Source organism: Syzygium oleosum, unplaced genomic scaffold (assembly GCF_021117445.2).
Source record: "Syzygium oleosum isolate NSW1041296 unplaced genomic scaffold, Sole_v2.1 Sole_v2.01, whole genome shotgun sequence".
Taxonomy (NCBI): domain Eukaryota; kingdom Viridiplantae; phylum Streptophyta; class Magnoliopsida; order Myrtales; family Myrtaceae; genus Syzygium; species Syzygium oleosum.
The window spans coordinates 24,123,704-24,141,238 of record NW_026607485.1 but is presented as its reverse complement, the minus strand read 5'-3'; the positions used below and the strand labels follow the sequence as shown (position 1 = coordinate 24,141,238).

The window sequence follows — 17,535 nt, the reverse complement described above, 5'->3', positions numbered from 1 at the left end:
ACTAACGATGTCATAAAACGGGCCCAAACCTGGAATCCATTGTTTTTGTCCAAAACTTGACGCATGTAATCCACCTATCCGTCTATCCATCCATCTATCCACCCGGATTTGTTTCTGTTTATTTAAATGCTAACCTTAGAAGATATCAGAAAATTCATCTTAGATCAGTAAATCTCGAATTTATAAAATATTCCATTACTGTCGTGAATTTGCTAAAGATCAACAATCTTTATACATAAATTTGGGAAAAAAAAAAAACTGTATATCGAATGAGGAAGCATACCAAATGTATTTTCTTTTGTCTACCGACATTTAGCACAAACGGTTTTTTTTTTTTGTCAAGACTCATCCTTATGGAAGTTGCTTTCGTATTTTCCTTTTTTGTCCCCAACACTAGAGAGACGGAGAATGAAGCCTTTATCTTTCGTAGAGAAACAGAGACTTTTGTACTCTAGTACCAAGGAAGGTGCACTAACTAAAGTGAAAAAGCATGCGCAACCCCCTTCCTCCGTTGTCTTCAACTTTCGCTTGCCCCCAAAATAATGTTTCATCAGCAAAACAAGCATGCCGCGCGATGATGATTACCTTAAAATATTTACCGCGCGAAAGCCGTCGCGGAACGCGATACTTTTGTCTGTCGTCGTTTTGCCGTAAGACAAAAGAATTGTACGTCCGATGTCGTACTATGAATGAAAACCCCTGGCCCAGCAACCGCATACCATCTGTATTTCCTACGATGTTCGTACCACCTCTGCCCCGCGATGGGTCGTTCGCGATTGTGACGAAACTGAACTGAAAACGAAGCACGCAAGAGCGAAGCCCGAAACGGTCACTGATGAGGATGACATTTTACAGCATGAACCTGCTGCGGCTGGTTCAGCTGTCACCGAGAGAGGGAAACGTTGAGGTTCTAATCTGATACGCTTCACTTGTGAGCAGCTGAACAAGCAAGAGCGCTCCATTAAACAACTACATAGAACACCCCCCCTTCTCGACAGAACTTGAAATGAATCAGCATTTCCATTTGATCACGCTCTGCTTAATGAACATCTCCTTCCTAAACACCGAGTTAAGCCCTGCATTCGCGCCTCCACTAGTTCACATTGCGCCCCGAAACATAAGTCAAGCATAACCTTGAAGTAGGAACTAGTAGTGCATATATCTGTGACTAGGCCTGGAACATCACCTGTGCTATCATAGCCCTCCAGTTTAAGTAGGAGCAAGTGCACTAAAAATAAGAAAGAGCAAGCAGTAGAAAAGCAATGAGCAGGAGCCTGTGGCGACCATTCAAATATCATCGGCACAGAACAAATACAGAAGAGCCTCAGTAAATACAAGATTCAAGGATCCACTCGTAGTTACACTGAAACTTTCTCGATATATGCACGGTACCTCAACATCATTCCTTTCCGGCGAATGGTAAAAATCAGCCCCCTCCTCCAGAATTGGCAGAAAAAATTTACTAGCTCTTCGATCCAGAATGAGTGTCGGAAGAATGAGACAAAGCTCAACACAGGACAAACCTATTCTCAGTAAATGCTAGAGTTAATGCCGACAAATAAACCGCTGCAATTAGACACACATGATATATTCCAGCTTTCTCATGCAGCAACTATTCCTAAGAGGAGTGACAATTCTAACAACAGGACCGATCACTTTCAGATTAGAGACTGGAATAGTTTCTGGTGCTTTCACAGAAAGCCAAGATGTCGATATGACAGAATTCTTCTCACTGCAGAAGTTCATTTTACAGTGAAGATAGATTCTTTAGAATGACCCTACCAAAGAAATGATGTCATTTTCAAACTACTAATTATGCATAACACGAGAAAAACGGTACTTTGAAAATGACAAACTTTCTTTATTTGGATATTTAACAAATGCCTTCGGAACACTTGTTAAGTAATTCCAAGTATCGAAGACTCCATAAGCCATCAGTTCAATTGTCATCTGAGTCACCTTCAGTACCCAAAAGTCCAACAGAAGCAAATAAAATGGGTCTGCATAACTAGTCCTGCCTAAGATTTCTTCTTTATCTGCAGGATGAAAGCCACTAGAGCTACGCAGAAAATATCCATACAAATGCAGAAAAACAATGTAGCGGAGAAGCATTTTATCTGCACCAGTCATCAAGGTTAATGTCACAGAGAAAACCACAACAGGTTAATGCAAGCACAAGTTGTTCGGTTCAGACCAGGCTTTTAGACTTAAACACATCATTCAATGCCTTCAGATAAGCTAAATAGAAATCACATGATGAAATGATTCACAGTACAATCTTGATTCAGAGTCATGATATACAAGATGAAAGGCATTGGATTACTAGAACACTGCTTACTATGGCAACATGATTTATGATGTCCAAGAACAACAAAAGAATCGCATTATCTACTTCTATACCCGAAGGCCCCCCTGGGTAATTACAAAAACTCAAAACCCAAGAAACATTGGGAGACGAGAAAAGGGCCTGAAGAACTCGCTGATAAAAGAGACAATGCGCTTTCAACCTTTGGTCCTCATAATGGTTATGCTTCCTTTTCCACCTTCGGTACGAATTTTTGTCTTTCCAACCACAGGTTTCCCAGAAAAGGCAGAGGTAGGATAAGCTGCAGGATCTTCATCATTCGGTTTTGTTTTTGATGGTGGAGGGGTGCGTATTCTCTGATTTATGTCCTTCAAAGTGACATCACCATGAACGCCGCAGGGTTTAACGAAGGCAAATGGGTAAGCAACTGAAGAAGCTAACTTGGTGGGAGTCCTTATGTAAGACCTCCTACCTGGCATACCAATGATTAGAGTAAATCAGATTTCAAAGCATATAGGGTGATAAATTGGAAATCTACAGAATTTGTATGAAAAGCTGATGTTAAAGAATTAATAATTCGAAACAAGAAAAAACCTTTAAAAACCACTTTCTGAGGAGTTCGAGCGACACGCTGTTGGACCCTATTGGTTGCGGTCTCGGGCTGATCACTCCAGAACTCTGCAGATCATTTTAAGCATTTGTTTAATTATTTAAAGATTCAAGAAGTGAAGTTGCATCAACTGCAAGCAAACAAAACTAGAGGAAATACAATATGCGTAAAATAAAACAAATTACATAATTTGTACCTGAAACATCTATTTGAACATCGGACGCCCCAGAGCAGTTCCTGAGTTTCAAGTGAAATGTGTAATCAGGTCAAAAGAGAATGCCGCTGGAGCAAAAAGTTAGAAGTTCATGGTGACATACCCCTCATTAGGAAAATGCATCTCGGGATCATTAAAATATTCAGCAAGCCATCCATCAGTTAACGGATCGATACCATCGCAGCCAGAGCCTAGTACACATTTAACAAATTAAAGTTCTAATGAGTAAAGAGATTGCGAAGCAACGATGAGTCACCTATGTATCTGGAAAATTCGTCGGAAGAAAAAAAAAAAGCAAACCTGACTGTCTAGGAATCCACTGTGATTGTTCAGAAAAAACCTCCTCAGCCGAGTCTTCTCTCTCCTAGCGAAGTGAAAGGACAATAATAATGGCATATTAAAGTGCAGGCAACTTTCAATTGTGAATTTCATTAGAAGAATCTATAAAGGTTCAAGCAGACAAGTGGCAAAAGAAGCCTAAAGGGTATAAGATAGTCCATCAAATACACCTTTGACAAGAAAGCAAGAATAAGAAGAGAGACTTTCAACAGGGTCATGTGACATAGATTAAGAAACTTGTTGTGGCTCGAAAACAAGTTTACAACTAAAATTGGAGTACTGACGATAAGTCTGAACATAACATCTGTAACATGCTGCGCAAATGGCATACAATGGGACTTGTATAATACTCACAGATCCATCAGATTTCAGGAAGCCAGATGACAACTCTTCACAGCGAAGAGAAGGGTCCACAGCATGAGCATCAAACTGCAGCATGCGTCGCCTCTTCACTTGCGAGCAAGGCTCCTTACCTTGTCCAGCTTCCTTGCTCGTCTCACCTAAGGGCAACGAGGAAGAATAGACAAAAAGGTCATATGAGTTGAACAAGTTAAGTAGGTATTATCGAGTAAAATTTGGATAGATTCGAAAGTAAAAAGCCATACCACTCCCCATTACTTGGTAACCCAAATCCCCACAGGCCTTGACCGGTGTTGTTTCGTCAAACATGTAAGAAAGATCTTCCTCATTCTGAGCCACTTCAGTCCACAAGCACTGAGATGCATCTGTCCAAAAATGCAAGTAAAGTCTTCGATTCATCACACATTTTCGATAAACTTCAGCGATGATTTTAATGTCCACACTCTTAGTCAAAGCATAAGCATACCGAAATTCATATCTTGCTCGAAACAATTTTCCTCGGTCCAATTCCACGGCTTGCTACTACTGCATCACAGAGAAAACATAAGTGATTTCCAAAGTTACATTCACGCCGTGCATCATGAATATCAAAATTCAGGCCACAGCACGTAGAAGAAGAAGAAGAAACGACGACGACGACGACAAGCAGATTAAGGATTAATAACATAACGTGTGTCAAACTACAGCCATTATCTTGCATTCAGTTATTTGCAAATAAAAATGAGTACCTTTCCCGAAATCAGTTTGAACATTCGGATAGACAACCTTAATTTTTCCAAATGTGAGTTCATTAATATAATAAACAAGCTCGACACGAGTTCTTCAAGCATCAAGCGTAAATGCGGCAAAAAGAGAAACTAATTAATACCCGCGAAACCGATTAGAGCCCCACCTCCACATCCTCATTTCCTCTCTTTTCTCTCTAATAGAAGAAGAAAAGGCTTCCATCCGCCATATGCACTCCACAGTTGCAATTAAAGATATAAAACAGTCCCGGGTGAGAGAAATCACAAACCATCATAACCACAATCACATCCTTCCAGGCCACAACAATATTCTCCATTCAATGCACAACATTGCAACAAACAAAAAAAAAAATTAATGAACATCGGCAGAAACCCAACAGAGCACAAACTCAGTTTCAGTAAATCAACCATTAAATGCCGAAGCTAAACTAAGATCACCGACTATGACGTCGCGCCCCCGCATTTTCCCACATTAAATCGCAGACCCAAGAGAGTAAAAGCAACCCACAAGAACATTTTCTCAGAGAACACTAACCAGACTGAATCAGTAACCAAAACCCTTTTCTCACGAGCAGCACACACACACACACACCCGCAAAGAGAGAGACAGAGAGAGAGGAGGAAGTACTCGTCGTGGTTGCAGTCCATTTGCGAGCGAGCCGACGAATCTGCAAGTTAGCCGTTGCAGTGGCGAGGAGATCGATTCGTCTGCTGGCGTCGCCTCCGGCGGGCTCGCGCATATATAAGGCCGGGGGGGGTGTTGGGACGTGATGATGTACAGACACAACTGTTCGGAGGAGGCCTCGCTTCGCTTGAGATGCGTGCTGCGGAGAAGAAGAAAAGCGAACCCGCACCACCACCACCACCAAAACCAAAAAAAAAAAATAAAAATTAAATTTACAACAAACAAAGACGACCCCCTCTTTCTCTCTCCATCTCTCGGTGCCGCTTCTTTCCTCTTAAATTTTTAATCTTTTCTAGTGCAATTTATATAGAACGGGCAATAAATAAGAGGGTAGATATGGGGACATTAATGGCCTTGCTGCGATATGAGCTTTTGCTTTCATGGCCGCGACGGAGACGCTCGGGGATGCGAACGTAAGGACGGACGACGTGGGGACGACGACGTTCCGGTCCGGTCCGGTCCGGGCCTCGTGGGCCCCCCCCGGCGGCCCATTAAAAAAAATCCGTTACCGGTGGGGATTTTTCTTTCCTTTTTTTTCCTTTTTCTTTTATTGTATTTTTTTTTTCCCTTCCCTCTCTATCTAACTTTCCGAAATTCGCGACTCCCCCACCGTTGGCGAAATTCCCCTTTTCTTATTTTGTTGTTTCTTTTTTTCCTTTTTTTAGTATTTTTTGTCAACTGATGTCCCCGAATAATTTAGCAGGTGATTAAATAAGGATAATTTCGATTTTTCTGAGGATGAGAAATCCTTTTTTTAGGTATTCTTAACATGTATGGAGGGTCATTAGTTAAAATGAGACTCCTTTCTGTTTTTTTTTTTTTTTGGCTGCGGTACGCCTTCGATAAATGCGCTTCTGTATTTTAGTTGTTATAGTCGGATGCTGCGTCTGGATTTACTTCCCAAATTGTAAAAGCTTGTTGTGTACGTTTGTTTAATGGAGAGGATTAATCATGGTATCTTATTAGAACTTATCTAGTTTAATTTTGATACCTCGTTAGGGAGAGGATTCTATGCGAACAACTGTTCGTGAATTCATTAGACTCGACATTGACGTCGTGACTTCAATGTTCGCGAACAACGTCGTGAATTCATTAACCCATTACTCATTGGTGTAAATTTTTAGTGAAGATGGGCTCAATTGAATATATTGACATGGTAAAATTTGAGCTCTCTTTGCGATTTTCCTAGGTGAAGGTATGGTTCTTCTACTGCACCCTCATAACAAATAGCATTAAAGCTGATAGTCAATTGGTGGCTCACTTCTTATGTGTAACGGTGTGGTGGTGAATATCACAACGAAAAAATCTCATGACCAATGGTTTTCAAGTAGCCTTCATGGTTTAGTTTGATAAAAGAAACCTGAGATGGGGGTGGCTATGGGTGTGCGGTGTAGCAACACGGTCTGATGCCAGCCTTCATGGTTCTTTCCGGAGAAAGATACCATGGATGAAGGTTGGTGTTATTTTTGTAGTCATCACGCACAACAAATTGGAGATTTAAGTTAAGATATGTTAATACAAAATAATACCTAAATTAAGGGAAAACAGACTTAACATTGTGCTCAAAGGCGAGGGTGAGATTATTGAGATGCACTTACATAAAAAAGTCAAACACGAGAGCATAAATGTGATGCACAGCAATTGATATATCCTAACTCCTTGTAACCAAGTCATTGGCTAAATAAAGTTTTTGAGTGAATGTGAGTGAAATTGAATATATTTACGGACTTGATTTTGGGCTCCCTTTCAACAATATCCTCATATGAAGATACTAGGTTTGTTTTGCGCCCACACAACAACATGCTTAGGAAGAACAAGAGTCGATATGAGGCACATGGTGCATGCTAGGTATGCTTATACATACAGTGCTCAAATATCCTAGCCATTGGTCTGTCTTGTACATGATCTTAGATTCTAATCAAACCCATAATTCACACTTAATCAAAGTCAACATGCAAAATCACAACTAGCCACAATTCTTCATATGATCATGGAACGAGATAGTATGAACCATACAAGATCAATAGATCAATCCAACGATATATTTATTGCTATAAACATAACGAATTTACACAGAAAAATGACTTGATATCACTTTAGGTATTGTAAGTGACTGTTACCTAAGGTAGATCTTGTATCGATATTCAAATCTATTTAAAGGAGCCCGAGTCCCAGCAACACTCATAATTACAAAGTCTTGGCACAAGAGTACCAACTCGATCTCTTGGTAATGAAAGAATCAAACTCCAAGGTGGACTATTAGCTAAAAAGTTCGTGGTATAGATAGAGAAAGCAAATATCTGCAAATCAGCCACCCCAAGCATTTCATTCCCCAAAAATGCCTCCAACCCTTCACGTTTTGATTGTGTTGAGAAGTCGTCATGCCCTGTTGCAATAGGCCATCTTCCTTAGCACGTTCCTTCTTCCATTTATCAAGCAATTGCACTAAAGCCTAAGAACCAAGCTGAAGATCAGTCTTCCGAAATCCCGTATTCCCAACTGGCCGAAACCCGATAAACGCTGCCCCCGACCATACACGGAACACACTGACTCATAAATCGCGAGAAACCCAATAACCAACATCCGAACGAACCTCGAACCGACCCGCCAATCGTCGCGCGTCTTGGGTTGTCCTTAGCGGCCTCAAACAATATCAAGTCTCACCCGAGTGGATCCCAAACCTACCAATGTTTGCTTGAAAGTGCTTTTCTGACCATAAAAGAAAACCGAGTCCTGCTTCCCATCTGTTCAGATTGCGAAATTTCAACAACAAAGTATTTTGAATGATCACGACAGGATTCGGGCGGGAATTCAAACACTCAGTCGGAATAAACTCTTATTTCTCCATTACCATAAAAACCAAATAGTAACAGCAAACTGTACTGGCCACTCAAGAAATTCCACCGGTGGACCGTCCCACTCTTAATTCCAAAGTCAAAACGCACATCCAACTCCTCCCCAACATCGTCGATTAAAAACAAGTTAACGTCTTCGGAGGAGGAAGAAGTGAGTTTCGGCCACAAAACAATCCCCCCGAAACGCGGAACCTACAACTACAAGTCCCACGTTGATGCCGACAGGTATTACATTGGTGTCAATTCTATGGGCACTTGTCAGTACCTTTCTTGGTTTATAATTTTGGCCCTTTGAACTATAAAACCATTTCCCGATCAAAAAAGAAAAAAACAGAACCATAAAACCATTTAGACGCGTCGCTTCGCTCGAAATTTGCGAAAAATTAATGATTTACAAAATAAATTCTTAAAAACGGCCGTTTATACTGCAAAAAATAAGATGGTAAAAATATTTTTTGTTCATTATTCTTCAGAAAATGTATTTCAATTTATTCATTTTTTGTAAAAATAAATTCACCCTAATATTAAATAGTTTTTCTCCCCGGATCCTAAGATCTGAACACAAGCAATAACTATATCAAATTATATCCTACATGGCAGTTGGATTAGGTTTTTCTTTTTTCCCTTTTCGCTGGATAATGGGGTCGGTCAACGGTCAACAGTGCTTTGTTGCTTTTATCACCAGCATCTTTGCTTGAGTTAGGCACCACGTGGGTTCGGCACGTGGGAACCTATATAAGTGGGACTAAGAGTCACGTGACATTAATGGACGTGGCATAAGTCGATTTGGGGCTGTTTCAATGACAATTTTTTGGGCTCTATCACGTCTCTCTCGACTCCCAATCCTTTTTTCGCTTGCCCTAAATAAAATTTATTTTTCCTTAGCGACCCAATTCACATGACTAGTCCGGTCGGATTTCGATGGATTAGACGCGTGTGTCGAGCGACTTGATCCGTTTAATCCATCCATTTTATGCATATGTAATAAGAATGAACTCAAATCTAATCCAATTGGGCTGCGCTATTTTTATCTCTATTTTAGCTAAAATACTCATTTTTTTTAGTGACATGACCGAAATACCACCTATCTCTTCATTATTTCTTTTTTTATCACGCTAACCAACAAAATTACATTTATTTCTATCGTGTTATCACTCTGTCTAGAGAAGGTTGTTAATTTTAATTTATGGTCACGTATTTTTAATTACTAAAGCGATTTCAGCTTTAGAAACCTACAATCTTATTACGAAAAACACCCGCAAGGTCAAGATCGGCTAGATAAATATATATTGAATTTTAATTTTTAACTTTGAAATAAAGCTTCAATCAAATTACTTGATAAAAATTAAGTAATTAATTGTATGTTTATAGACCGTAATAAATAGAAATTTATATTCTTTAATGTAGCTTTTGTGCTTAAAAAAATGATAACATATTTTAGAAATAACATGTTGGATATAATTGGGCATTTATATTGCGAAACATATGAGAGAGATGATATAAATAAATACAGTTTTCTTAGTTAGCCTTAAAAAAATTCAATAAATTGAAGAGAGAATGATATTTTGGTCAGTTAATTGAAAAACGGAGTGTGTTAGCCAAAATGAGGTGGAAATAGCGCCGCTCGACCCAATTTAAACCCATCTAAAAACCAAATATATATCACAAACCTATACTTTCATAACAAAATCATCTTCATTCTTCATATGACTCGAGAAAAAAGCACATACTTTTACTCGCGTGGTGAAAATAAAAAACCATTGCCGTCAATATGATTATGCCCTGGATGATTTTGATCGATGAATCCAATATGATAATATGAAAGCATGTGAATTTTTTTCATGTTTCATATTAAGGATCGGGCATGTTCACAATAACCGCTGTGATGGTGATAACAAAACATCAAAATCTATGAGCCGAAATAGTCATGGTCCATCAAAAATAAAGTAAGATATTTATTTATATAGCAATTGCGGGAGTGTCATGAACACACACATAGCTACGGTTTGGTACTTTAAGTTATTCGCTTGATTGTCAAATAATTTTATGTTTTAATAGCCAAAAAACATGATGTGTAAAAAAGCACACTTTCTTTTTTATCCATGTTTAAGGTCATTCTGTATGCTTAACTTCAATTATCCACGGAAAAGTGAATGTCAATTAGTAAATAATCCATGTCAAGTGTTTCATTTCAAGGATCAGGCATATTCATGTTTATGATAACCACCGCATGATGGTGATAACCAAACATGGAAATCTACGAGCCGATATAGTCATGGTCCATTGAAAATAAAATAAGATATTTATTTATATAGCAATTGTGAGAGTGTCATGAACACACGTAGCTATGGTTTGATGCTTTAAGTAATTCGCTTGATTGTGAAATAATTTTATGTTTTAATAGCCCAAAAAAATCATATGTGTAAAAAAAGCTCACTTTCTTTCTTATCCATGTTTAAGGTCACTTTATATGCTTAACTTCATTTATCCATGGAAAAGCGAATGTTGTGAAATTAATAAATAATATGTCAATTGTAGTAAAGTGTTTCCTTGGAAAGGTTTATAAGAAGACACTAATTTCTTATTTTGAACACAAAATACACTCTTACCTACACATTTACCTAAATCTAGGTGAGCCATCATGACTTCACTATTTCTTTCCATAGCGTCATTCGGAAATTTACCAATGCTCCCAAAGTGCTTGTTTGTATAGTGCATTTGAAAAGACAGAGAAAATGTAGGATGAACAGATACATAACACTAAACAAGAGTCTTTTTATAGTTAACAAAGTAAAAATAAATATAATGATAAGTAAAATAGGATAATTTTCTATGTTGAGATGTTTCTCGTTGTTATTATAATATGATTTCAATGTTATCATGCGAAAGTTGGTTTTTTTTCCTAGATCTATTGTTGACCAAAATTTGACAATTGATGACTTTTTCATTATCCAATTCACTCGATTCTTTTATCAACGGAAAGCTTGCGATCCAATATCTTTGAAATGAGATTTGATTTTTCATAAAAAGTCTTATTGTGAATTTCCTGTGAATTCTACCGTTATAAGCGTGCAAGGCATCAAAACTTAAATCTAAAAGAGTTGCATGATTTCACTATTCCTTTCCAGTGGCGATAAAATCATTCAAAACTTTACCATTGCTCCCGAAGCGCCTGGTCACTGCATCCCGATAAAGTTCACAAGTATTATCTCTTGCCCCGTTCACCCTATCACGCATGCAATCGTGATTGATGAGACCTACCACACACAACAAGACAGTCATGGCTAAGCAGCCAACAAATCAAAGACAAGGCAAATTTCAAAAAACAATTTCAATGAAAAACTTGCAGTGCCGTATTCATATTTCAGTGCAAAAGGACGCATGAGACTAAGTGTGCAGGATAAACATCTCATACAGCAGTTTATGAATGGAATTTGCCAGTACAATAGTGCAAACAATGAATATGGCAATTGGTTTTCAAGGGAAAATAGGGTTTTCACTACCTTCCAAGATGGTCCATTCTCGAACGTGACAAGTTGCTCGGAGTGAAGCGAAGACGCCACGGGCACATAGTAAGCACTGTTTCTGGTGCTCGAAAAGAACAGTCTTTATGATCTCCCTTGGAGGCTCCAAGGCCTCTGTCTTCGCCTTCTTCCCGTTGGTGAACCAAGTCCTATTTTAGAATTATTTTATTCAAGTGAAAGTAAAACATGAGGTAGCATGGCGGAAGGTTGCGATTCTTGTAATTTACATCTCTATGCATCTAGGCTTCCACCTTACCACCTTAGCATGTCTCTCTCAACTCCTAATCCCTTTTCCGTTGGCCCTAAAGAAAATATATTTTCCCATAGTGTCCCAAATCACAGGCCTAGTCGGGTCAAATTTTGATGGATCAAGTATATGTGTTGATTCCTTAGTATTTTTCGTTACTAAAATTGGGACTAATTAACAGAAATAGTTATTGCACTATCTAAATAAATTTTTGGACTAGATTGCACTTTTTGTAAGTTTTAGAGCCCGATTACAATATCGCAATAAGTTTTAGGATTTTAGTTATTCTAATAAAAGCTATACTAATTCTTTTATAAAATGAATATGGTGCATGTCTAGCGTATTTTAGTAGTTGGTTACTAATAGAAATAAGTAAAAATGTAAAATTAAATATTTTTTTACTGGCATAGAATTTGCACACGTTAGTAACTCTATTGCTTTCTTAATTTTTGTCCGATTATAGTTTTAAGAAAACTAACTTGAAAAGGAAAATCATTCTCATCATTTCGGTAATATCTTGTATCTTGAAAAGATGAATGTGCACGCAAAGACGATCCTGAACACGCCAATTACGTATAAATAAACTAGTAAATAACAAACAGACCAAAAAAAAAAACTAGTAAATATCAAGGGACTTACTTTTACGGGATTTGGGTGTGCACGAAATACACGGAACTTATGTCCCTTGAGCCCATGAAATTAGTCTCACCGATTGCTTCGGGTGCTGTGCCTAATTTTATTGGTAATAGGAAAAAAATGGTAAAAAAGAATTGACAAATAAAAATTATGACCAAGCCATTCCCATAACCAAATGTATAAACATTTAAAATCCTTAAACTGGAAACTAAATAATATCGACAAAATAAAAAAAAAAACCATGGTTCTAATCACCGGACCGTTTTGATTTAAAAAAGGAAAAAAGAAAATCGGTGGCGCCTTCCATTTTGCCCTTTTCATTTCCTGTTAAGATTGCCGGGTACTAGAATCGCTGACGTGGCGAGCCCCGATTCGCCGAGCCATTAGAAACGGCATCATTATTACGCTGGTAAAGAAAAAGAAAAAACATCTTTTGTTTTTCGGTCGGATTTTGTGTTCTTTTTTTTTTCTCCCCAATCGTGCGAAAATCGAATTTTGCAACGAATTTTAATATTCAATCCGAGGTAAAGCAAAAGCTTCTTCCGGTTTTTCTCTCTCTCTCTCGAAGTCAAGGGTTTTTTAAATATTCCACTGTCTTTTTTCTTTAATGTTCGAAAAATCTCACTGGTGATCTCATCTCCCTTCGGCGAGCGCGAACCGAGATCTGTAAAGCTCCCCCCATCGTCGCCGATCGCCGATCTCTCTCCCGTCCGTCGCGCAGCTCGATTTCGCGACCGGAATCGCCGGAGCGGAGCGATCTTCGGTTTCTGCGAGCGAGTCCGTGAGGAGGAGGAGGAGGAGGAGGAGGACGAAAGAGGGAGCGATTCCGTCAGATCTAGGGCTTTGGTTTTCTCCTCCCCCGATCCCTGCGAGGATGAATATCTTCAGATTCGCCGGCGACATGACGCACCTTTTTAGCGTCCTCGTGTTGCTCCTCAAGATTCACACCATCAAGTCATGCGCCGGTTGGTACCCCTCTCTCTCTCCCTCTCTCTCTCTCTCTCTCTCCGTGATGTGCATTGTGAGGTTCTCGGCGAATAGGGACTGCTAGAGGGATGGCGTGTGATGTTTCTTTCTCGATTCGACCTATGGTGATTGCTGTTGCGAGAAATTGGGGCGGTTGGTTAATCGCTGGATGCAGCGAAATCGATTGCGTTTAGGCGAAATCGAACTTAGCATTGCGGTAGTATCTTCGCTCGCGTGGACAGACTGGAGCGTTTGGATAACCCGAGTGAAGTTTTGGTAAAGCTCGGATCGGCGGAGATTAAATGGGATTGCATAGGCTTATGAATCTCACATTTTTTTAATATGCGCCTTTTAGGAGTAAATGGGTTGAATCGGGTCATTGAATGCAACACAATAAAGGTTGAGTTGCCGTCCGTTTTGTGTTGTCTGGTTTCTAGTGTATAATTAGTCACCTTCCGTTCCGTGTTTCTGTGTCGAGTCGATATTTGTGTGTGGCGATATGTTTGATGACTTATACGATGTTGAAATGGGGTTGTGCTAGGTCAATCATAATCCGTTTGTGTGGATTGATGCTAGAGAGTTCTATTTACAGTGCAGCTCACACGAAGCTGTCGGTTGTCCGACGTGAAAAGTACGAAAGATATTTGAACTAAAGCTTGAGAAAAGAAAGTGCTTTGGCTGTTGGCATCTTAGTGACTTCTGCATTCCATAAGCCAAGAGGATGATATTTCTCACTAGAATGGATCTATTAACCATTCATTGTCATAGGGTTGTAACTATGGCCTACTTATCTCGGAACCTTACAAGTTTGGTGGTGTCAATATCTTGCTGATTCAATCTAGATTAGACTTCGAGCATTCAGGTGTGTTAGTTGTTCCTCATCCTGAATCCCTAATCAGGCACCCGATATGGTTGTGTTTGGTATTGTTGAACTCATCGGCAAACAGGCAGTGTTCGGAAATAAATCACTAATGTTGAGTTACTTGATTTTGATATTTTGGTATCTCAGAAGCTCAGCTGTAGTCTATTGGAAGATTCTGGTCCCATTTCCTCATGGTGTGTGAAATGAATGATGGGTTTTCTTATAGATATACTTATATGTTAATTGGCGAGCAACATTGGTATAGAATGTGAACTAGAAAGGCCTCTCCTTGGACACCTTTTTGTCCGTTTTGCTTAACTATGAAAAGAATTTCCTCGTGCTGCTCAAGATCTGGCATATTCAACTATGGTTTGGTGCATTGTCTCATCATGATAAGCATTGTGTTACGGTGGGGACTATCCCTATTTTGTTTGTAGCGGTTTTCTTTTGTTTCTTTTATCTTTTATTTTTGGCGGTTCGGGGGGGCTAAAAGAAAGCTCCTCGTTTTTCTTTGCAGTGGGTGTCGCCACATTAAACTTACATTTCGTGTCTTAACACAAGGATAAGCTTATATTGGATGTGGAAACAAATTTACAATTCTTGTTTTGACATTGTCATGTTGTGCAGGTGTCTCGTTGAAGACACAAGAGCTCTATGCTCTTGTCTTTATCACGCGCTACTTGGATATCTTTACTGATTTCATATCTTTCTATAATACTATCATGAAGTTGATATTTCTGGGGAGTTCTCTTTCAATTGTTTGGTATATGAGGCGCCACAAGATTGTTCGTAGGTCCTATGATAAAGATCAAGACACCTTTCGCCATTATTTCCTTATCTTGCCTTGCCTCCTCTTGGCATTACTTATTCATGAGAAGTTCAACGTCAAAGAAGTAAGTTGGATTTTTATTTTTTCTTTTTAACTTTAAGGCTCATATTTCTGCACATCTCTTGATATGGGACAGCGGTATGTTAAGTCTTCTTACTTTCCCCCTGGGAAATTTTCCTTCCACTTACGTGCTTTACATGCAACGGATCAGGTTATGTGGTCGTTTTCATTATTTTTGGAAGCCGTTGCCATACTTCCTCAGCTTGTACTGCTGCAGAGAACCAGGAACATTGACAACTTGACTGGACAATATGTACTCCTACTTGGGTATGCTCCAATTATTGCTGTTCATTTTCAAATTATATACTCCATTCTTTGAGAAATGCATAGTGGTTTGACTTCCTCAATGACCTTGTTGAGGCATACTTAGGTTTGCTTTAATTAATAATGTTATTTGCAGCACGTTTTGCAACATCTCATGCATTTGAAGATGACAGTAGTTGCAGTCCAATCGATACATTTGTATTCGTCTCCCGACAAATGGTTGCTAATCATCTTGCTGTTTTTATATTTTATAATTTTAAAAAAGCAAGGTTTTCTCAATATGTGTTAGCTTATTTAAGCTTTGTCCTTTTGTGTTTCAAGCCTAACTGTGCAATGCAAGTATAGTAAGAAATTCTGCTAGTTTCTTTATTTCATTGGCAGTATACATCTGAAATTATTGGACGAGCTTGGACTTCTTGAAACTGTGAATGATCCATCTTTTGTGATAGTCAAACAATCTACTTGCACGAGGAACACAAACATAATTGTGGTTCCCTTTTTAAAAAGTTCCCATAGTACCTGCATGAGGCTTTCAATGTATTTTACAGTTTCTCTTTTCTGTCTATTTTCCTTCCTAATTTCTTTTGGCTTATAGCTCCTGTTGAGCATTCTTTTTAGCACTCTAGATGAACTTGGATGATGACATAAACGGCGAAATCTGTGAAAATTAGAGAATAGCATTAAGATTGTGACCTTTTAAAATCTCGTAAACCTTTATTTCGCTCTTTATGTTTTAGGTCCAATATCTTGAAGTGAAAGAATTGCTTTACATTTAGTGTTATTTACATTCTCTGTTTAGGCATGCTACAAACTTTGCATCTGTTGTTTGAGCACTCATGTTTCCACATTTGACTGGCAATATTTGAGCTTATGATGCCAGACTTTGAAAGAGCATCAGTTGTAGAATCATCTGGTAGACGTTTATTATGTGATGCTTATTAGTTAATTTGATTATTAGTTCATTTGCTTTAAACCATTGTTATGCCTGTTTGATGTTGCCATGTCTTGCAGAGCATACCGAGCACTCTATATCCTAAATTGGATTTATCGCTACTTCACTGAGCCACATTATGTCCACTGGATCCGTGAGTCCCCTCTCTCTCTCTCTCTCTCTCACATTTGTACACGCGCATATTATGCAAGAAGTTTATGCTAGTAGTTTTTGCAATATTTTATGCAAGCATTGAACATGTAAATTTCTAGTTTTAGCCGTTGTTGCTTAATTCTTGAAAGATAGACAGGATGATCTTCCATTTGTCTATTAGATGAATTGCGTGGAAGTTCAGCGCTTTCGGAGAAATGGAAGCACAGGCTGAATTATTTTGTTGCTGTTATCGAATGTGATAAATGTGAAGACACTGATAACTTGACTCTATTTTTCACTGCAGCTTGGATTGCCGGACTTGTCCAAACACTGCTCTACGCCGATTTCTTCTACTATTATTTCCAGAGGTGAAAGCATCTCCTATCTGCTCCATTTGCTCGTTCTGTCTCCTTCCATCCCTCTAATGTCTGATTTAAACTTTTTCGCAGCTGGAAGAACAACAAGAAGCTCGAACTACCAGCTTAGATCGTCGGCTTATTTTGGGCGGGTCTTAAATTTCTAAAACTTACGTGGCGAAGCGAAGGATGTCGAGTTCAAAGTTTTTTTTGCCATAAGGGATTGTATATTACTCGATTTAGTTATTCCCTCACCTCGACCCTATTTCCATCTACACTAGGATTTTCTGAAGGAGACAGATTTTAGTTTTCCAGATATTGTACGCAGACCATCAAAATTCAAACAACGTGCCTTCCCTGAGAATATCGATGTGTCACATTCAAGTTACTTTAGACGTCTTGGAATGAGACATGCAAGACTGTACCGTCAAACGTTTTTATTGCAGTACAATCTCGACATACCTCGAAACAAGTAGCGCTCCAACGGTACAACTCTGGTCTTAAGATGGTCGACACTTCTGTGCTTTTTCTATGCTTAAATCATGTTGAACGTCAGGGCTACAACCATGGATACAGCGGAACATAAATGTTTC

General features: G+C 38.9%; 2 protein-coding genes across 2 annotated transcripts; one reads left to right on the top strand and one right to left on the bottom strand.

The window, feature by feature from the left end:
• Positions 1-2,234: 2,234 nt before the first annotated feature.
• On the bottom strand, positions 2,235-5,518 carry LOC115676112 (protein XRI1). Its single transcript, XM_030598987.2, is given in 10 exon segments — positions 2,235-2,777; positions 2,900-2,983; positions 3,112-3,152; positions 3,233-3,320; positions 3,430-3,493; positions 3,823-3,968; positions 4,074-4,193; positions 4,295-4,353; positions 5,203-5,227; positions 5,230-5,518. Coding segments are annotated over 10 exon segments (987 nt in total). The 5' UTR covers positions 5,315-5,518; the 3' UTR covers positions 2,235-2,502.
• Positions 5,519-13,007: 7,489 nt separating this feature from the next.
• LOC115676160 (ER lumen protein-retaining receptor) lies at positions 13,008-17,304 on the top strand. Its single transcript, XM_030599045.2, has 6 exons — positions 13,008-13,486; positions 14,977-15,242; positions 15,390-15,505; positions 16,514-16,587; positions 16,891-16,954; positions 17,036-17,304. The coding sequence occupies exons 1-6, from the start codon at positions 13,396-13,398 to the stop codon at positions 17,070-17,072; spliced, it is 648 nt and encodes a 215-aa protein (XP_030454905.1). The 5' UTR covers positions 13,008-13,395; the 3' UTR covers positions 17,073-17,304.
• Positions 17,305-17,535: the final 231 nt, after the last annotated feature.

Excerpts from the sequence above, each read along its gene's own strand:
- LOC115676160 (XM_030599045.2), top strand. The coding sequence starts at position 13,396 with ATGAATATCTTCAGATTCGCCGGCGACATGACGCACCTTTTTAGCGTC. Across the intron at positions 13,487-14,976 it reads CACCATCAAGTCATGCGCCG|GTGTCTCGTTGAAGACACAA; the intron begins GTTGGTACCCCT and ends CATGTTGTGCAG. Across the intron at positions 15,506-16,513 it reads CAATATGTACTCCTACTTGG|AGCATACCGAGCACTCTATA; the intron begins GTATGCTCCAAT and ends CATGTCTTGCAG.